General features: G+C 32.2%; 1 protein-coding gene and 3 long non-coding RNA genes across 4 annotated transcripts; 1 reads left to right on the top strand and 3 right to left on the bottom strand.

Annotated features, from left to right (window-relative positions):
* Window positions 1-186: 186 nt before the first annotated feature.
* On the bottom strand, window positions 187-1,901 carry LOC148761487 (uncharacterized). The gene is made up of 2 exons (XR_016027354.1): window positions 1,574-1,901; window positions 187-555 (listed from the first exon to the last, which is right to left on the bottom strand). It is a non-coding gene; the product is annotated as an uncharacterized LOC148761487 (long non-coding RNA).
* A 1,120-nt stretch (window positions 1,902-3,021) lies between these two features.
* LOC108662957 (uncharacterized) lies at window positions 3,022-5,004 on the bottom strand. The gene is made up of 2 exons (XR_001928847.2): window positions 3,720-5,004; window positions 3,022-3,367 (listed from the first exon to the last, which is right to left on the bottom strand). It is a non-coding gene; the product is annotated as an uncharacterized LOC108662957 (long non-coding RNA).
* A 660-nt stretch (window positions 5,005-5,664) lies between these two features.
* LOC18593841 (uncharacterized) lies at window positions 5,665-8,218 on the bottom strand. The gene is made up of 2 exons (XR_016027369.1): window positions 8,082-8,218; window positions 5,665-5,989 (listed from the first exon to the last, which is right to left on the bottom strand). It is a non-coding gene; the product is annotated as an uncharacterized LOC18593841 (long non-coding RNA).
* Window positions 8,219-18,978: 10,760 nt separating this feature from the next.
* LDL2 (LSD1-like2) lies at window positions 18,979-22,485 on the top strand. The gene is made up of 3 exons (XM_007021232.3): window positions 18,979-19,076; window positions 19,455-21,115; window positions 21,246-22,485. The coding sequence occupies exons 2-3, from the start codon at window positions 19,582-19,584 to the stop codon at window positions 21,965-21,967; spliced, it is 2,256 nt and encodes a 751-aa protein (XP_007021294.3). The 5' UTR covers window positions 18,979-19,076; window positions 19,455-19,581; the 3' UTR covers window positions 21,968-22,485.
* The last annotated feature ends 143 nt before the right edge of the window (window positions 22,486-22,628 follow it).

Raw genomic sequence — 22,628 nt, 5'->3', positions numbered from 1 at the left:
ATTACATATATATATATATATATATATATATATATATATATATAAAGTGTTGAATTCAACCAGTTGTTGAATTATATAGCAGGAACTCATGAGCTTTTAAAAATTATTTATTGCACATATAATACTACATATATATTATATTAGTGGTAAGATCAAAATTTTGCATGAGAAATAATTAAAGGGCAATTATACAAAAATAATAAAATTTTATATCTCAAATTTAATAATAATAATAATTAAAAATTAAAAAGTGATGACCACCCCTCCTGCCACCACTTTCGATCCTCTCTTTGATATATCCTAAACAAAGTATGCTAGTAGTAGTCTTCAAAACACAAATCAGGGCAACTGCAAATTCATGATCTGGTTGCCAACTTATCATTAGCTTTATAGATATATTCCCATTATAATTTTGCCGATAGATCTCCATGGCTTTCCCACACCACATTCAAGGTACAGAACGGCAGGGATTATAGATCGTACATTCACGACGATTTCTATTTCGATAATGCGGCTGTATATTTGGATTCGGTGGTTTGACATCCATGGGATGTCCTGCAAAATTATTATATCATGTTTAGGGATAGATTCAGAATTTTGTATGAGAATGATTAAAGAGTAATCATATAAAGTTATTGATTGGATTGATGAAATTTAGAACAAAAACTTAATCACTTTTAAAATAAAATTATACAATAAAATTTTATTAACAATTTAAATATAAGTTTTTAGATTCATTAATATAAGTAAATATAGAGCAAAAGGAAAAATTAACATTAAGTTTTCATGTTAGGTGTCGTAAGCTATACTCGACATGTTTTTATACTTTCAAATTCATCGATTATTAAATTTGTGTCAATTAAAAATACATAACAATAATTGAAGTACAATATCCTTTATAAAATCATATATTACTAATATAAAGCAAATGTAAAAATTAAAATTGAATTGGCATTTGGGAATTAAAATATTACCTATAAATTATGATAGATTTATAAAGATTTCAAAATTTATGTGAGTTAAAAGAGTTTAGTATAGTTAATTGGTTTAGAGAGGAGAAAGAAATTTGTGCTATTAAAATTTAACTTGGATTTCTTACCACTACTCCAAATCAATTCATTTTATTTGTTTAGGGGTGGTAAAGCTATATATTTTAAACTTTATACACATAAAAATAAAAAAAAATTAAAAACTAAGGGGCCGCCAACGCTCTCCCTCTGCCCCTGAGGCCATGTTGTTAAAATCATCCATACACAATAAAATCAATGTAATTAGCTAAAGCAAAGCACCAAATTAAGTTTTTAGTCTTAAAAATTATTTGATTGTGATTGTAATTTATATCGGAAAAATATAACGTTTTCTAACAAAACAAATTGAAGTTTGAATATGTTGACATTTAATTATATATGGATTGTATAACTTATTAAAACAATTGGATACACTAAAATATAACATTGCATATATATCCTAAACAAAGTATGTACTAATAGTAGTCTCCAAAACACAAAAAATGGCAACTGCAACTTCATGTGCTGAGAAAAAAAAAATACAATAAAGAACTAGTTGCTCTTACCCTGAATCTTCCGGGCCATGGTGGAAGTGGGAAAAAAGAGAGAGGAAGCAAAGAGAATGCATACTAGGAGAAATAATGCTTTCATTTTGGGTTAATGACTAGGTAGGTTGAGTTAAGCATCTCCTCTTTCGATTGCTATTTATAGGCCTATTCAAGTCTGTTCTTACATACTTTTCAAAGATTGATGCACTGACAAAAGGGGAAGAACCCACGAAATTTCCAAGGCACTGTGGATTAATTTTTGGGACCAATTCTCCACGAATTATTCTTGTTTGTCTCTTTCATTATGTAGTCTCTCACTTGGAAAACCTATAAAGATTTTCAAAAAGACTCGATGGAGCAAGAAAATTCAAAATACTTATCTTGAGATATATATATATATATACACACACACACGTACACACATGTATATATTTAAAAACAAATTTATTATTCAAATTGTAACTTGAAGTATGAAAAAATCCTTCAAACGACATGCACCAGAATTTTACAAGTTAAATAAACAACAGTCATAGTTTACATCAATTTCTAATTTCCAAAGACTTTGGCTATTATTTACTATACAATTCTTCTCAATGGAAGATATATAGAAACATATGGACCCCAAGTGCAAAATGTAGTCAGAGGTCAAATTCATTAACACATTTTTTCTTTTCTTGACTGTTTCAAAGTCATCTAATTAAGACGAAACCAGTGAAAAGGAAAGAAGACAATGAGGTTGTGGAATTCGATGAAGGGTGATCTCTCTTTGGAAAGAAAGTGACGCCCTCTCAGTCCCTCTCCTTCACACAAATTAAGTGGATGTCTTTGCTATATCTATATGTAATTAGTATATCCTTTCAAATTTTGGAAAAGATGTTTGCTCGATACAAGTTTAAGGGCAAGGCATGGCAACTAAGCTGTGTTTGGTTGCTTAATTTAGGGTTACTTAAGTAATTAACCTGGTGCAATAATGCTCTCTAAAGAGTGTGTAGATGCAGCAGTTTTTGATGAACTCATTGAAGCTGCACATTCTGAACGTTGCAAGTAGAGTTGTTCATGGATCGAATCAGGTCAAGTTGACATTTTTTGAGAATCAGTGAGTTCAACCCACCCGTCCAAATCCCTTAAAATTAAATTTATTATCTAATTTTTGTTAAAAAATAATATCTCAAGCTAAAATCTGAAGAGTTTAGGGTGTTTTAAAAATGAATTTCTTGACGGTGTTTTACAAGAGGAAGGTGTATACATGTTATCTCCACCTACTTATTTTCATCTTTCTCGTAAAATCTGTAGGTTTTATTGAGCCTTGTATGATAACAATCTTAACTAAATATATTGGATTTATAGGATAGTCTATTAGCTAGTTTAAACAAGCTAATTTACTTTTATTTTGTTCTTAGTGCAAGAAGAAGTGTTACGACTATAAACCAAGACTTATATGCAAATCTCATCTTACTCTTTATCACTTTATAAGTAAGCCGAGGTGGTCACTAGCTTTTTATTTATAACGTATGTATAAAAATACACTACGTTGTAGACAAAGTAGAATTCATGATACAAATGATGGGCAGCTTAAATTTCATATTTCTATAACAACGATACAGTAGTTGGCAACTTATTAGCTATTTTCTTTACATTGTTTGCTAATAAGTCCATAGTTTTCCTCCATTCAAGGTCCAGGAGGATGGCAATAACGATTGTAAGGATCGCCGCACACAATAGGCTTTTTGGGTCTATTTCCAGGGATGCAGTTTTTAGAAGGAGCATTGCGGCCACATTGAATAGGTACAGCAGGACGCTTATTAGGGATACCTGCGGAATTAACAGACATAAAACCAAAGTAATTAGCTAAGGCAACAAAGATATTAACTCAGCTAAAAAAAGGAAAAAAAATCTTTTTCCTATTTAAAAATTAGATAAAATTAACAGATCGAGTAAAAAAGAAATTATTTTTAATTTTTTGTTTTAAATCTGATGAATTTTCACACATGAATGAAAAACTAAAATTATAAAATTTTTACATAAAATTGATCACGCGTGTGTATATATATAAGATTTATATTATCAATCCCTCTTTAAATTAAGAAACTCTCCATGCAAAGCAATCAAATGTCTGTTAGTTATTTAAAATGATTGGCAATACTAAAACTAAAATATGCCTTACGTTTCTCGATCAGTTGTCGAGCCATGGTGGAAGTGGGAATAAAGAGAGAGGAAGCAAAGAGAATGCATACTATGAGAAATATTGCTTTCATTTTGGATTGAAGTATACTAGCAAGGTTGAGTTAAGCAACTCCTCTCTCGACTGCTATTTATAGGCCTGTTCAAGTGTGTTCTTACCTACTTTTCAAATATGGATGCCATTATTTCCAGGGCGATGTGCATTAATTTTTGGGACCAATTTTCCATGAACTATTGCTGCTGTCTCTTTCATTATGTAGTCTCTCACTTGGAAAAATTATAAAGATTTTCATAAAAATTTAGAGAAGAAAAGAAAATTAAAAATACTTATTTTTATTTTACAAATATATGTATATACGTGTACACGTACACACATACACATATATAATATAAAAAATAAATTTGTTAATTAGCTTGTAATTAATAATATGAAAGTACCCTATTCAACAACCTGCATCACACTTCTAAAAAAGGTGAATAAACAATTATCATAATTTATATCAATTAATTCTAATTTCCAAAGACTTTGAATTACTATTCAATTCTTCTCAATGGAAGCTAAAATCATTGACCCCAAGTCCACAAACGTAGTTGGAGGGTCACATTAACTAGAGCATTTTTGTTGACCAATTCAAAGATCTAATTGAAACAAAACTATTGGAAAGGGAAAGATAATGAAAAGGTGATGCACTCGTTCTCCCACATAAGTTGTAGGGTTTTGTTACCTATGTTAATATCCTTTTTGCAATAAAAAAATGTGTTTATGTGTCAAATTTTGAGTATACATGATATTCATTTCATTCAAAATTTTTTGAATTTTTATTTTTAAAAAATAATCGATTTTCAGTATGATTTCGAAAAAGAATAAAATTGACAAAAGGGGTAACTATAGTCACGAAATTCCCAAGGCAACGGTTGCATTTTTAGGACCAATTTTCCACCCAAGAGACAAATTGTTCTTGTTATCTCTTTCATTAATATGTTCTCTCACTTGGAAAAAAATTTAGAGAGACTTAACAGTGCAAAGAAAAAGCAGCATCCTTTCTTTTTTTAAGAGGGTGAGTAAACAATAATTTACTACTGCCCTTCTTGCTGAATCTAATATAAAATTTCAATTTCTTACTCTTGGCATTGTGCATTTTTTTTTCAAGAAAGAAATCAAAATAATATATTTATGTTAAAATAATTCATAAGGATGAAATTCGCATAACATCGTTTAATAAAATTGAAGCATTGTCCTTCAGAGCATCCCTGAAAAGAACTGTATCAACAAAATGTTAAAAGGTTATATTCGTAAAAAAAATCTACCAAACGATTGGCTTTACAATACATGTGAGTGATGCTAACTTGTCATAATTCCTTCCTTAAGAGATCTTTAATGGTCAAAGTCAAATCTGAATTAACATTTAGCTCATCTGTTTCCTTTTGAATCACCTGTGCAGCGGTTTTACGGTCCATAACCAAGATCACCTTATGACATCCCTTATCTTATGCCATCAACAAACCCCAATAAACTTCCATATTTATGCTTAATATGCAGAATAGTTTTCGAGTTTAATCAAGAAACCATATTTTTAATTCCCAAAGTGCATTATGCATTTTTTGTTTAGTATTTTAATTATACATTGAATATATATAAGGTTAAATTCAACTTAGAACGGGAAATAATTTTTTTTATAATTTTTATGTTGAAATTAAAAACATTACTAAAAATCATCCTGAGCTCATAAAAACAATTTATTATATATATATATATATATATATATATATAGTATATTACTAGTAGTCTTCAAAACACAAATCATGGTAACTGCAACTTTATGATCTGGTTGGCAATTTATTAATTACTAATTTACTTTTATTTTGTTCTTGATTATAAATTCAGATCTATGGTCAAATCTCACTTTACTCAATTATCACTTTGTAACTAAACTGAAGCGACGGTTAACTTTTTATTTCTGATGTATGTATAAAAATACATTACATAACTCACACAAAGTAGACTTGATCATAGTACATATGATGGGCAACTTAAAGTTCATATGTCTATACCAACAATTCAGTAGTTGGCAACTTATTAGCTATTTTCATTACATTGTTTGCTAATAAATCCATAGTTTTCCTCCATTCAAGGTATAGCAGGAGGAAGGCAATTTCGACGGTAAATCCCACATTTCTCAGGAGAGGGGCTGCAACTTTTATTGGGATGAAGGGCACAACTAGTAGGTGATTCAGGAGGATCAATAAGGGCACCTGCAGTGGTAACAGACATAAAACGAAAGTAATTAGGTAGGGCAACAAGGACATTAACTAGCCTAAAAAAAAGAAAGAAATTTTTTTTTCTTTTTCCTATTTAAAAATAGAATAAAGTTAGTAGATCAAGTAAAAGAGAATTATCTTTAATTTTGTGTTTTACAATTTAACGAATTTTCATACAAGAACCCATAATTCCACGCGAGTCTATTAATATTGAAAATAGACAATCCATTAAGAAAAATATATTTTGTTAGACAAATAAATCTTATCGTTAGTCAATTATTAATATTTTCATTACTTTAATGATACGATAGTATTTTTAAAACGATTTTACCCTTTATTGGATAAAGAAGAGGTTTAGTGTTCTCTAAACCTATATACCTAACCTGTATTCTTATTTTCTTTTTTTTTTTAAATGAGTTTTATTAAACACTAATTAAACGAGAGAAACTAATCCCCAACATATCCTTCATGAGAAAAGATCTAGTATCTATGGGTGGCACATCATAAAATTCGTAATCCTCTTCTATGGAGAAGCCTTTGTTTGCTAAGAAGTCGGCGATAGTGTTATTTCTCTAAATATATGTCGTGTTTTGACTTCTCATTGACGCTGAAGTAGGTATTGGATAGCTTCAATCAAATCTGAATTTGAGCACGGATGACCCTTGGGGGAGATTATGGCTTGCACCACTAACTTGCTATCAACTTGGAGCTCTATTTTGCGATAACCCAATTCCCAAGAAAGAATTACATACCAAAATTAAAACCTATTTTTTTATTTCTTATTTTCAATCATAAAAAGGAAAAAATTGCATACCAAAATAACCTAGAAACAGTTTTGACTATGTTTTGACATCATTGTAACTAGCTATCATATTGTTCCCTACTTGTATTTTGAATGAGGATGGGGAAGTCTAAAACCAAGTGATCCTTCTATCAGAATATTATTTAAGATTTAAAAACGGGGATTAACATCTAGCGAACGGCTCTTATCACAAGATGAAACCAGATTATATTTCCACTATCATTATCCAACCGGCTGCTATTACTCCAGAAGGGCAGAGATGAACCAGTGAAAGAAGCTAGAACTAGAAAAGAAATCCACAGCCATATTCGACACGGATGTTGTAAAGAACCGCAGAGAAAATGAAAATGGCCACCATCACCAGACATCTCTAATTAAGATATCGTCCTTCCATCTGGAGTTTCTTTACCATTGATTCTTGAACAATGGTATCTTTACTATTGACCTTATTAAATTATACTAAAGAGAAAGGGGATGAACCGGTGGCCTGGAAAAGAGAGGCTCAAGAGAGAAAGGGGATGAACGATGGACTGGAAAGGAGGCTGAAGAGAGAAAGGGATGAGCAGTGGGCAGTGAGGCAATTAGGTGATATTTATGTAAAGGGTATTTTAGTTATTTTATATTATTTATTAATATTGTTTCCCTTTTTGGGTGGATTGTTTATTTTTAATATTATTAATAGATATATGTGGAATTATAGATAAAATTTAAGGAGATAGAAGTTTTTTTTTTTTTTTAAGTAATAGTTTATGCTTAAAAAAAAGACTAAATACCCACATAAGTCCTTGAACTATGTCAAAAAAAATTAATTCGGCCCTTATCCTTTTATTGTGTTTAAATAAGTCCTAAACTTTTATTTCGGATCAAATAAGTTCCTCTCTCTAACCATTGACTAACTTCCGTTAGTAAATGGTATATGTGGCACTTTTATACTATGTCATCTATCATGTGGCAGATGACATGGTATAAAAGTACCACATGTATCGTTACTAATGAAAGTTAATCAATAGTTAAGAAAAGGGGCTTATTTGATCCGAAATAGAAGTTCAGAAATTTATTTGAATGCAATAAAAAGATAAAGGTTAAATTGATTTTTTTGACATAGTTTAGGGACTTAATTAAATATTTAGCAAAAAAAAAAAAAACTATGATTTGATCACATATATATATACAAAAGAGTTATATCATAAATCTCTCTTTACACTAAGAAACTCTTCATGCAAAGCAATCAAATGTGTGCAAGTTATTTAAAATATTGGAAATACTAAAAGTAGACGGCCTTACCCTTCTCGACCAGTTGTCGAGCCATGGTGGAAGTGGGAATAAAGAGAGGAAGCAAAAAGAAAGCCTACTATGAGAAACAATGCTTTCATTTTGGATTAATTGCTAGCTAGGTTGAGTTGAGCATCTCCCCTCTCGACTGCTATTTATAGGCCAATTCAAGTGTGTTCTTACATACTTTTCAAATATTGACGCCAGTATTTCCAGGGCAATGTGCAGTAATTTTTGGGACCAATTTTCGATGAATTATTGCTGCTGTCTCTTTCATTATGTACTCTCTCACTTGGAAAAACTCTTAAGGATTTTTAGAAAGACTTAATGAAGCAAAGAAAATTAAGAATATTTATTTTTATTTTACAAATATATTTACGTACACATATACATATACACATATATAATATAAAAAATAAATTTGTTAATTAGCTTGTAATTTAATATGAAAGTACCCTATTCAACAACCTGCATCACATTTTTTAGAAAAGATAAATGACCAATTATCATAATCTACATCAATTAATTCTAATTTCCAAAGACTTTAATTTACTATTCAATTCTTCTCAATGGAAGCTAAAAACGTTGACACCCAAGTCCACAAACGTAGCGGTCACATTATCTAGAACATTTTTGTTGACCAATTCAAAGATCTAATTGAAGCAAAACTATTGGAGAGGGAAAGATAGTGACAAGGTGATGCATGCCCTCTGTCCCTCACACAAGTTGTAGGGCTTTGTTATCTATGTTACTATCCTTTTGACAATTAAAAAAATATGTTTTCAGTCTCAAATTTTGAGTAAATGTGATATCCGTTGATATAAAATATCATTTCATTCGAAATTTTTTGAATTTTTATCTTAAAAATATAATCGATTTACCTTTGAAAATAAAATATAATCGATTGTGAGTATGATTTCAAAAAACAACAAAATTGACAAAAGGGATGACTGCAGTGACGAAATTTCCACGGCAATGACTGCATTTTTAGGGCCAATTTTCCACTCAAGAAAGAAAGTGTTCTTGTTATCTCTTTCATTAATGTATTCTCTTACTTGGAAAAAGATTTAGAGAGACTTAATAGTGTGAAGAAAAAGCAGCATACTTCTTTTTGGTTTTGTTTAGAAGCTGAATAAACAATAATTTATTTCTGCCTTTCTTGCTAAAGCTTATATAAAATTTCAATTACTTACTCTCGGCGATGTGCATTTTTTTTAAAAGAAATAAAAATAATACATTTATGTCAAAAAAACGCATGAAAATGAAATTCTCATAACATCGCTTAATAAAATTGAAACATTACTTCTAAGAGAATTCTTAAGAAGTGTCATACCAATAGAATGTTCAAAGGTCATATTTTTAAGAAAATCCGTCAAACGATTATATTTGCAATATAAATGAATGATACTAACTTATCGTTCCTTCCTTAAGAAATTTTTAATGGCCTAAAGTTAAATCTGAATTAGCATTTGATTCATTAGTTTCCATTTGAATCACCTATGCAGCGATTTTGTTATCCATAACCAAGATCACTTTACGACATCCCTCATCCCTTACCATTGATAGCCTCAATAAATACTCCTTAATTCTACTCAATATGAAGAACAGTTTCGAGGTTGACCAAGAAACAATAATATTCATTTGTGTTCTCTCACTTAGAACAGCAAGATTTTTAAAGAGATGGAAAGGAAGAAAATGGAATAAATTTCATGGATACTATACTAGCTGCTCGATCCATGAAAAGTCTACTTGCAAGCTACTAGTATCGAAGTGAAAAAAAGGACATGTGCTAGTGAAATTTGGAAGTGGTAGTGGAGGATTTTAAAGTTATTTATTTTACTTTTAATTCTTGTCATTTTTACTTTTTTTTAATTAAGAGGAAATGGAATGTGTAATCTTGATTTTAATGAAATTCCAATATTTATATATTATAAAAAATTAAATAATATAAAAATTGGGTTTTGGGAATTGGCTGAAATATTGTGATTTTACAAGATTCATGCCTAAGATATCAAAACATATTAATGATTAAAAAAGAGTAATGCATGTCATTTTCATGGATCCGACCACTTTCACTCCAAATTAATATAAGTAGTCTACTTCTTTATTATTTTTATATTAATGCAATTGTACTAGCTAGTGTATATGAATCTGAAATACATTGACATTGATTTTGTCAAGTTAATTAAAGAAACAAAACAACAATGATAGTTTATATCAATTTCTAATTTCCAAAGATTTTGAATTACCTTTTATTTTTAGTCAATTAGGAGAAATTCATTAATAATAAATGGTATTTACAAAAATATACTTCCCCGAAAGGGAAGACAATGGTGTAGACACTAAATTAAAAATATAATGAACAAAAAATGATGGAAAGAAAGGGAGAGAGGTACGACTGGCAGGGTGCGGACGCACCCTGCCAGGCACCTCCCTCACCTGCCAGACGCGAAAAATTCGCGTCTGGCAGGTTAGTGGAACTTGCCCCTGGGTGCCCAGGGACAAGGCAATGGGGCGTGCCCCCTCCAGAACCCGAGAATCGAGTATAAAGGAGAGGGGGCACTGTAGCATTTCGGGGGGAGAGGAGGAACCTGCAACAAAAAAATTTCCAGCAGTCACACCCAGAAAAATTCCACAATGAGCACTGAAAAATCAATCAAAAAAAGAGAAATAGGAATTGATTATTGAGAGTGGGGGTTTTTGGGATTTTGAGCAGAGGAATAGTGAAATCTGGGTTTGTTTGCCGCCGGTAGAAGGAGTGAAATTTGGGGTTGTTTGCCGCCGGTTAGGAGGAGCAACAGCTTGGAGGTTTGCCGCCGGTAGGAGGAGTGAAATCTGGGGTGGTTTGCCGCCGGTAGGAGGAGTGAAATCTGGAGCGTTTGCTGCCGGTAGGAGGAGTGAAATCTGGGTTGGTTTGCCGCCGGTAGGAGGAGCAACAGCTTGGAGGTTTGCCGCCGGTTAGGAGGAGCAACAGCTTGGAGGTTGGCTGCCGGTAGGAGGAGTGAAATCTGGAGTGTTTGCTGCCGGTAGGAGGAGTGAAATCTGGGTTGGTTTGCCGCCGGTAGAAGGAGCAACAGCTTGGAGGTTTGCTGCCGGAGAGAGGAGTAACAGCCTGGAGTGTTTGCTGCCGGTAAGAGGAGTAATAGCTGGAGTGTTAGCCGCCGGTGGGAGATGATTTGAGAAGAGAAGAGAAAGGCAGCATTTTTAAAGAAAAAGAGAAAGTACCGCCGGCATAGAGAGAAGAAAGAAAGGTGAAAAGTGAGGAGAGAAAAATAAGAAAAGGAAGTCCATCTCCCCTAAGCCGTGCGGCGTCGTTTGGTGCTCCAGAGGGGGCTGTGCAGAACCAAATGGCGCGTTTAGTGCCAGTTGTGGTTAGCCTAATCGTCTTGAAGTAATTTAGTGTGATCAGGTAAGGAAAACTTCACTCCTTTGCCTAATTGATTCATAATGATTTAATTGCTTAGGTTATTATGGTTTGAGTTGTTTGGATTTAATCTATAAAATTCAATTTAAGCTTCATATGATTAATCTGAAAATATTTTAATACAGTGCCCTAGAAATTTCTGAAGAATGTCTTTTAGGATTAGGATTGGTTTACTTTAGCATAAGCTTCCAAAATCTTTTAGATATTATTTTTAGGACAAAGAAGATAATACACATAGAGAGATATAAATCTATATATAAAAATACAATATAAAAATAAAAATATATATATATAGCTAATAAAAAATATAAATGTAGGAGAATGTTTAGCAAGGGTGAGGGAAGTAAATATGCAAAACAAAAAAATAGATTGCTAAATGAAATATATATAAATGAATGAAATAAATAGTAAGTTAAAGAGCTACATATAGAATAAGTAAGTGAAATTGAAAATTATTATGCTATTAGTGAGGTATTCTTAAATAAAATATATAAAAGAGCATGGGAAATATTTATGTACATTAAAATATATATATATATAGTGAATAGAGATAGATGAATAAATGTAAATAAATATAAATAAATATATTATGTTAAGTATCAAAATAATTATAATAAAATAGATATGGGAATCAATCTAAAAATAATAATAATTAATTAACTCTTCAATAAAAAAGATAATGAATAATAAAATAAATACAAAATACTATAATATTAACTATAAGTATAACAGGCCGATGATGGGATAATCGATCGAGATGCGAGAAGTCGCAATCCCGAGTTTATGTTCCCTAGGCTCGGGATCCGAATCAAGGCTCCACCAGTATGATGGGAGGGCCTCGATTTCAAGATTCCGAAATCCTTAGTAAATAAAGAGCTTGATTATACAAAAAATTACTTGATAAAATTACTTGATAAAAATAAATAATAAGTAATAAATAATAATAAAGTAATAACAATTCAAACATATGATAAATAATTAATTTACGGAAATATAATATACATGACATTAAATAAATAAATAAATAAATAAATAATAAAAATAACTAATCTAAAATTAAGTATTGAGTATTAAGTGGCATAAACTAAAAAATGTGAAGATAAAAATAAAAAAAATAATAAAATAATAATAGTATACATATGAAGTAAGATCTTAGGCATTAGGTTTGAATAAAAGATTGCTTATGAAAATATGTAAATAATAAAAATATATAAAATATATATAAAATAAAAAATAGCATAATAAAAATATATAATTTTTGCTTACTAAAATAATATAGAATTATAAGCAATTTGTCTAAGTATAAATGGAAAACATAAGAACTTAGAACAAAAAAATGTAAAAATAAAGATAAAAAAATAGTAATAATAAGAAATAAGAATAGGAAATATGATAATAAAATATATAAGAAAATAAAAAATATTAATGATAATAAAAAATAAATAATTGTATTAGCATAGCATATACATATCGCATCATACATATCATTGCATATTAATATTTTTTGTTTTCGAGTTTAAGCCCCGATGATGGGATCTTTCGGGGATCCTGCGAAGGCGGGTATTTCTCGAAAAGTTCCTTAGGTGAAAAGATGTCCTCGGGTCCCACCAGTATGATGGGAGGGCTCGAGAACCACCTTTAATAAAAGGCTTTCGCCCGAATTAGGACCATTATGCACAAAATATTATTTTAAAAAGAAAATGTACGATGACCCCGAAGACGGGAATTATTCGTCGAATTTGCGAAGGCGAGTTTCTCGAATAATTCCCTAGGTGAGAGAATATCCCGAGTCCCACCAGTATGATGGGCGGATTCGAAAAGTATCCTCGATAAAAGGTTATTTGTCCAGCATTTTTATCTCACGCCATGCATTTCATCTCGCCACTCATTTGCATTCCGTTTTAGGTTAAATAGGAGATAAAATAAAAATAATAATTAAGGAAATCTAGTGAAATTAAAAATTAAAGCCCAATAGGATAATCTAAAAATGGTACCGTTCATGGAACGGGCGTCCGAGGGGTGCTAATCCTTCCCCGGGCGTAACCGTACTCCCGAACCTAGATCCAAAAAATTGTAGACCGGTTTAAGGTTCTTTTCGGTGGGCTTAAAATTAATTTAAGTTTGCATCGATTAGAATCGAGTCAATAGGTGGCCAATCACACCTAGTAAAAAAAAAGATTGGTGGCGACTCCTAGTTTAATTTTTTAGTGAGTTTTCACACACCATGTCTAGCGGTCGGATTCCCGGACCCGCACGTTACGACAAATGGCTAGAGCAATAATCAAGAAAAAGCGTGAGGTACATAGAGATAGCAAAACCTGTTTACACTGAAAAACCATCCTAATAAAAACATTATACAACTAAAGATCAACCCAAAGCAGTAGACTATCAAAAATAAAATCCAATCCAACCAAGGCAGCAGACCACAATAACCAGCAACATGCAAAAGCAAAAGCATAAAGATAGCAGATATGCAAAAACAACAGTAGAGATATCAAGCAATAATTACAAGAGATCAGTCATGAGCTAATCACCAGATAATCATGATTAACTAGAACACAAATGTAGTTAGAGGTCACATTAACTAGAACATTTTTGTTGACTATTTCAAAGATCCAATTGAAACAAAACTATTATTGGAAAGGGGAAGATAGTGAACAGGTGATAATTGTAGTGACGAAATTTCCGTGGTCATGATTGCATTTTTAGGGCCAATTTTCCACACAAGAGACAAATTGATCTTGTTTTCTCTTTCATTAATAGATTCTCTTACTTGGAGAAAGATTTAGAGAAACTTACTACTGTGAAGAAGAAGCAGCATACTTTTTTTTTCGGTTTTGTTTAGAAGGTGAATAGTAAACAATAATTTGTTTCTGCCCTTCTTGCTAAAGCTAATCCTACCAATACATATAAAATTTCAATTACTTACTCTTGACATTGTGCATTTTTTGTTTAGTATTTGAATTATACATTGAATATATATATATATATATATATATATATATAAAGAGAAATTTGTTGTATGAAAGTGTCCTGTTCAACAACCTGCATCAAATTTTTTTAAGAAGGTAAATAAACAATAATCATAGTTTATTTCAATTTCTAATTTTCAAAGACTTTGAATTACCATTCAATTCTTCTCAATGAAAGCTAAAATCATTGACCCCAAGTCCACAAATGTAGTTACAGGGTGACATTAACTAGAACATTTCTGTTGACCATTTCAAAGATCTGATTGAAACAAAACTATTGGAAAGGGAAATATAGTGGAAAGGTGATGCATGCCCTCTGTCCCTCACACAAGTTGTAGGGCTTTGTTTTCTATGTAACTATCCTTTTAACCATTAAAAAAAAATGTTTTCGTCTCAAATTTTGAGTAAACGTCATATCCGTTGATATAAAATATCATTTCATTCGAAATTTTTAAAATTTTTATCTTAAAAATATAATCGATTTGCCCTTGAAAAAAAAATTATAATCGATTTTGAGTATGATTTCGAAAAACAACAAAATTGACAAATGGGATGACTGCAGTGACGAAATTTCCATGGCAATGACTGCATTTTTGGGACCAATTTTCCACACAAGAGACAAAGTGTTCCTGTTGTCTCTTTCATTAATATATTCTCTTACTAGGAAAAAGATTTAGAGAGACTTAATAGCGTGAAGAAAAAGCAGCATACTTTTTTTTCCTTTTGTTTAGAAGGTGAATAAGCAATAATTTATTTCTGTCCTTCTTGCTAAAGGTTATACCACCATTGGAGATATATATATAAAGTTAAATTCAACATATAACGGGAAGTACTTTTATTTTGTTTTTAATTTTTACGTTGAAACTAAGAATCTTACTAGAAATCATCAATTCATCAATATGAGCTCTTAAGAACAATTTATTACACATATATATCCTAAACAAAGTGTACTAGTAGTAGTGGTCAAAACTCAAATCATGGCAACTGCAACTTCATGATCTGGTTGGCAACTTATTTATTTAGCTTCATATAATTATTCCCTTTATAATTTGCCAATAGTTCTCCATGGCTTTCCCTCCACAGTGAAGGTACAGATGCAAGAGGACTGCAGCCACGACGATTATAGATTGTGCACTTAGGAGGAGATGGCTTTACATGAGGTACGCACATTCGATTGTAAGGATCTCCACGGCCACATGGAACACCAGGTCGATTATAAATGGGATCTGCTGTAAAATTTACAAGGATATATCATGCTGTTAAAGCATCCATATACATAAAATCAATGTAATTAACTCAAGCAATTTGCATCAATTTTTTATTTCAGAAAAAATTATTTGATTGAAATTATAATTTTTAACCGTAAAATATACTAAAAAAACTAGTTGCTCTTACCCTGCAGCTGTCTAGCCATGGTAGAGGTGGGGATAAAGAGAGAGGAAGCTAAGAGAATGCATACTATGAGAAACAATGCTTTGATTTTGGATTAGTTACTAGGTAGGTTGGGTTCAGCATCCCCTCTCTCTCGACTGCTATCTATAGGCCTATTCAAGTGTGTTCTTACATAAAAGAAATTAAGCATACTTTTCAAAGCCTGATAACATTGGATGACAGATTCAAGTACACCATATAAAGAGCAAATTTGACAAAGGGAGAACCCGTGAAATTTCCATGGCAATGAGTGCCTTTACTTTTAATACCAATTTTCCACTCAAAGGCATAAAAAATAAAATTTTCTCTTGTCTCTTTCATTAGTGTTCTCTCACTTGGAACAGAAGATTTTTAAAGAGATGGAAGGAAGAAGATGGAATATATTTCATGGATACTATACTAGCTGCTCGATCCATGAAAAGTCTACTTGCAAGCTACTATGTATCGAAGTAAAAAAAAAAAAAAAAGACATGTGTTGGTGAAATTTGGAAGTGGTAGTGGAGGATTTTAAAGTTATTTATTTTACTTTTAATTCTGGTCATTTTTACTTTTTTTAATTATGAGGAAATGGAATATGTAATCTTGATTTTAATGAAGTTCCAATATTTATATATCATTAAAAAATTAAATAAAATAAAAATTGGGCTTTTGGAATTAGGCTGAAATGTGTTTTTACATGATTCATGCCTAAGATATTAAAACATATTAATGATAGAAAAAGATTCATGCATGTCATTTTCATCCGATCATTTTTACCCCAAGTCCATTCAAGTAGTTTACTTCTTTATTATTATAATTATTATTACATTAATCCAAATGTACTAGCTAGTGTAAATGAATATGAATTACATTGACTTTGATTTCGTCAAGTGAATTAAAGAAACAAAATTGTTGAATGTAAAATGATAGACCCATCCTTTAAATAAGGATTCAATTAAATATAAATAATTGCCATTCAAAAAAAAGGGTTAGAAAAATTAATTCCATGAAATATTGAATTACATTACAAGAAGTAGCTTTTTATTTTTCTTTTTAATTCTTATAAAATATAAAGCGTCCAAATTAAAAGTCTTTGAGAATCTTAAAAACTATTTACTACAAATAAAGCACAATGCATACACCAAACAAAGTAGTGGTAGTCAACCATGGCAACTGCAACTTCATGATGATCTGGTTGGCAACTTCATTAGCTATAAACTCCCATTGCCATTTCAGCAAATAGATCTCCATAGCTTTCCCGCCACATTCAAGGTGCAACAACCACACGAACACATCAATAAATTGCATGCACGTGTCCAACTTTGTTGTTTACTTCTATATGAGATTGAAATAGATCTCTATTTCAAATACGTTATGTATTTCTAGGCATCTCACGTTTTGGAATGACACATTAGTTTTCTCTTTATCAAAATTTCATTTCTCGTTTTCTACTTCTTCTCAATCTTTTTACTGACATATCGTTGATTTATTTCCCAATTTTACTAAAAATACATCTGATGAGCTTCCTTATAATCTTACCCCCTGCTCTTATTCCTATAGAATTTAATCTTGTTGTTAATATTGTATCTATTCTTAACCTTTCATCATTTTACCGCTACGAAGAAAAACTGTTCATCATCTCCATGATTATCATTGTTTTTCTACTATTATAACTCCTTTCACGAGCCTTGATCTTATCGTGAGGTTAATACTGACTTCAAGTTATGAATGACGAGCTTCAAGTTCTTGAAAAAACTCATACTTAAAATTTTGTCGACCTCCTTTTTAATAAAACTTGTATTAATTGCAAATGAGTTTATAAAATCAAAACTCACATAGATGGATCCGTTGAATGTTATAAAACTCGCTTAATGATTAAAGATTATATTTAAAGTGTATAGAATAGACTATACATAAAGAAACCTTTGCTCTTAAAATCTGCAGGCTTCAACGAGCCTTATATGACAACAATCTTAACTAAATACATTGAATTTATAAGATGATATGTCAACTAGTTTAAACCAACTATTTTACTTTTATTTTGTTCTTAGTATAAGAAAAAAAAGTTATGACTATAAATTAAAGAGATGGCCTTACCCTTTATTTTACTTTTAAAGTTATGATAGTTAAAACTAGGTGGCCTTACCCTTCTCTTTCATTTAGTATTCTCTCACTTGGGATAGAAAGATATTTAAAGAGATGGAAGGACAGAAAATGGAATAAATTTCATGGATAGTCTACTAGAAGCTATTAATTATGTATTGAAGTGAAAAAAAGAAAAAAGACATGTGTCGGTGAAATTTGGAAGAGGTAGTGGAGGATTTTAAAGTTTTTTTATTTTACTTTTAAAATTCTTATCATTATTATTATTTTTAATTTTGAGAAAAAAGAATATAAATTCATTCTTTAAATAAAAAAAATTATATATATTTATTATTGAATCAAATGTTTAAATGTTAATTTTTATTTTTTTTGCTTTGTTAGGAAGAAAGCTAGTGTGATAGCCAAGATTTTGACCTCATTTTAAAGTAGTAGAAAAAATTTTCACTTGAACATTTAACTCAATAATTGGTGTATAATATTTGTTTTCTTAAAGAGCGAAACTCGAATTTCTTTTTCTACCAAACGAAAAATAATAAATTTTTATTTAAATATAAATTAAAAATAAAATTTACAATTTTATAAAATTAATGTGAAATTAATTTTTCTCTTTAATAATAAAAATCTTGACCTACAAGTCATGAGCTTACTCATTTTCAAAGTTTTAATAATCGAATTATCTAATTCAAAAACAGCATTTAGATTGGATAGACGTTGGATCGAGCAATGCCCGATTAAACTAGGTTAAATCAGATCAACCCAATTTATATTAATAATTTAATATTTTTAAAAAAACTTGTAAATGATGAGACTCGAATATTTAATTTGAAGATTTAATAAGATCTTAATCACTAAGTCAAATTTATTTATTTTATTATAATAATATCATTAATGATAACAGGCCCATTATGTAATCGTTTAGGCCCATTCAGGCCCAACTCAACTTCCTCGTTCCCAATTCCCTCCAATCCAATTTCTAAAAAATTCAACGTGTTCTTTCCACACTTCTCGAGGTCTTTCACCTAGAGAAAAACCCTAATAAAGCTTCCACGAACCGCCTGAAATTCCCCAAATTCACGAGTCGACTCGCCCCCCGAAAAGGTGAGTCACCACTCTTCTCTCACCTCCTCAGCATTGTATTGCATTCCCTTTTTGTACTCCAGCTTTTAGCTCGAGTTTTTATGCACAAAATTCAGTGTTCAAGGCTCTAATTTTGATGTAGTTTTTGTTTCCTTTCTTTGTAATCGATTCCTTTTTATTGTATACGATCAGAAAGGTAATGGGGTTTTGTTGTTAAAGTTGAATCTTTGTGAATCTTTCCGTTTAGTGATTCTGTAATTTCAAGTTATTTAAAAAGATGGAAATTTTGGAGAAAAGCAGGCAGATTCTTTATGGGTTTTTCCATAGAACTGTGAAAAGATTAGAAATCCATTTGGTTTGTTTGGGATGAGAAATTCATTTAGTTCTATGGAATTGCAGGGACGAGGAAATGCCTTTATATTGGATTGTGTATAAAATGGAAGTTGGTTTTGTGGTTTTGGGGGATTAGGAATTTTCATGGTTTTTGAAAGACTTTCAGAAGTTGATTTTGTTAGAGAAAGTAACAATGGAGACACCAGTTTCGGAAGGATTGGTATCAAAGAGGTCGTTGAGGAAGAAAGCTGGTTTGAAGAATTATGATGAGAATTTAATGGATGAGTTTATAGAGAAGCATATAGGTGGTTCATTTAGGAAAAAGAATAGAACAAAGGAGGAGTTGGAGAAAGAAACTGAAACTGAGGCTATGATAGCATTATCTTTGGGGTTCCCCATTGATGCGTTACTTGAGGAGGAAATTAAAGCAGGGGTGGTAAGAGAATTAGGTGGAAAGGAGCAGAATGATTATATTGTTGTTAGGAATCATATCCTTACTCGGTGGAGGAGTAATGTACATATATGGTTATCGAAGGGACAGATAAAAGAAACTGTGAGTAATGAATATGAACATTTGATGTCTGCAGCTTATGACTTTCTTCTGTATAATGGCTATATTAATTTTGGAGTATCACCATCATTTTCCTCTTACATGTCAGAGGAGGCAAATGAGGGTTCTGTGATAATAGTTGGAGCTGGACTTGCTGGCTTGGCAGCGGCAAGGCAGCTGTTGTCATTTGGTTTTAAGGTTGTTATCTTGGAAGGGAGGAATCGACCTGGCGGAAGAGTTTATACTCAAAAGATGGGTAAGAAGGATAAACATGCTGCTGTGGATCTTGGTGGCAGTGTAATCACTGGTATCCATGCCAATCCTCTTGGAGTTCTGGCTAGGCAACTTTCTATTCCACTTCATAAGGTACGAGATAATTGCCCTTTGTACAGACCTGATGGCATGCCTGTTAATAAGGAAATTGACTCCAGGATTGAAATGATCTTTAACAAGTTGCTTGACAAAGTCATGGAATTGAGACAAATAATGGGTGGATTTGCAAATCATATTTCTCTGGGATCAGTTCTGGAAAAGCTCAGGCAGTTGTATGCTGTGGCTAGAAGTGAAGAGGAGAGAAAACTTCTTGAATGGCATCTTGCTAATTTGGAATATGCAAATGCAGGATGTCTTTCTGACTTGTCAGCTGCCTACTGGGACCAGGATGATCCTTATGAGATGGGTGGAGACCATTGTTTTCTTGCTGGAGGGAATTGGAGATTGATAAAAGCATTATGTGAAGGAATTCCCATAATCTATGGGAAAACTGTTGATGCTATTAGATACGGGAATGAAGGGGTTGAGGTTGTTGCTGGTGATCAAGCATTCCAAGCAGATATGGTTCTTTGCACTGTGCCTCTTGGAGTCTTGAAGAGAAAGACCATTAGATTTGAACCTGAGTTACCTCAAAGAAAGCTAGCAGCAATTGAGAGACTGGGTTTCGGGCTCCTGAATAAAGTTGCCATGGTTTTCCCCCATGTATTTTGGGGAGAAGACCTAGATACATTTGGATGTCTCAATGATACCAGCAATAATCGTGGAGAGTTTTTTTTATTCTACAGCTACCATACCGTTTCTGGAGGTCCAGTGTTGATTGCGCTGGTGGCTGGTGAAGCTGCACAAACATTTGAACGCACTGATCCTTCACTCTTGCTCCTTCGTGTTTTAAGCAAACTTAGAGGTTCTATATATTTTTCCAAGAACTTATGACAAATGTCAACAAATTTCTTGCTTCCTTCATGCATGTGCTCTAGTATTTCCCATCTCTTCATTTGGAAAGCAGCCTTATAATCTATTAATTTTTCTTGCAGCTATATATGGTCCAAAAGGTGTAGATGTGCCTGACCCTGTACAAACAATTTGTACAAGATGGGGAAATGACCCCCTTTCTTATGGTTCATACTCTCATGTTAGAGTACAGTCCTCTGGTGGAGATTATGATATTCTTGCAGAAAGCGTGGGAAACAGGTTGTTCTTTGCTGGTGAAGCCACAACTAGGCAATATCCTGCCACCATGCATGGTGCCTATTTGAGTGGCTTAAGGGAAGCTTCGCGTATTCTTCGAGCCACAACAATTCGCCAAAATAATATTAGGAGGTCTGTGCAGCAGAATGTTGGAACAAGCAGCAAGGTGTTGGTGGAGCTGTTCAAGAGGCCTGATCTAGCATTTGGGAACTTCTCATTTGTATTCAATCCGTTAACAGAAGACACTAAATCACTGGGGCTCTTGAGAGTTACTTTTGATAATTGCAAAGCTGATATGAGAAGGGTTTTGGAAAGCAGCAGTGGACCCCTATCAAATCAACCCTTGCAACTTTACACAACAATATCTCGTGAGCAGGCACATAAGCTTGAGCTGGTGACCGGAGAAAATGAAAGTAAGTTGGTCTATTTGATAAATAATCTTGGACTAAAGCTTATGGGAGCTAATGCCCTTGGAAACATAGGTAACTCCTTGGTTACTAGCATTGCTAATGCAAGGAGAGGTAGGGGCAGGAATCGCATATATACTCCACAGCAAAGTAAAGTCTAAACATGCTATTGGTGTCATTGCATTGTGTATCTCTTCAGCATGAACTCTTGATGCATACTAGCACTCCCTGAGAGGAAGGCTGGAAGGATAGTGTGTCTTCTCCGGTGCATGGTTCTGTACATAATCTAGCCTGGTAGTTTGTCAATTGACTTCAAGAGTAATGACTTCATCAGAGTTAGATCAGAGTTAGAAGTACTCAATTCTTTCTTAGCTGAAGCACATTTTTGTACCTGTTGATGGCCAAAACGGTACCTGATTGTGGGACTCATTGGTCCATCATGTAGCTGTAGCAGATTTCAGTCGGAAATTCTACATGTACTAAGCAGCATATTAAAGCTGAGGTAAACAATCTAGAAAATCCTAAGAGATCGAAAGCCATGTATTTCCATATGCAGACTCCAAGTTAAAACTTGTATTTTGTATTTTTTTTCCTAGGCCAGTATGGTTCTCTGTTGTATCGTGTATGTTTTGTATATAAACCTTTCATCTTTGGTGCAAATATACATATTTCCCCTCCATATGTGCATGATACAATCGACAGAAAAACCTTCATTTCTTGCAGTTACATTTTGTGACAAACTCAATATCTATGCAATGTATATTGCCGTAGCGGCTGCCATCCAACAATACTCTTCTTTTCTGGATTTCTCACCTGCTTGAT

The sequence above is a fragment of the Theobroma cacao genome, chromosome 7, assembly GCF_053813885.1.
Source record: "Theobroma cacao isolate CCN51 chromosome 7, ASM5381388v1, whole genome shotgun sequence".
In the NCBI taxonomy this organism is placed as follows: Eukaryota; Viridiplantae; Streptophyta; class Magnoliopsida; order Malvales; family Malvaceae; genus Theobroma; species Theobroma cacao.
Note: the sequence above shows the minus strand (reverse complement) of the source record. Positions and strands in the feature narration are given on the sequence as shown.

Bases quoted from the DNA above. Each gene is read 5' to 3' on its own strand.
- LDL2 (XM_007021232.3), top strand. From the start codon at position 19,582: ATGGAGACACCAGTTTCGGAAGGATTGGTATCAAAGAGGTCGTTGAGG. The intron at 21,116-21,245 runs GTTCTATATATT...TTTTTCTTGCAG, and splicing joins TGTTTTAAGCAAACTTAGAG to CTATATATGGTCCAAAAGGT.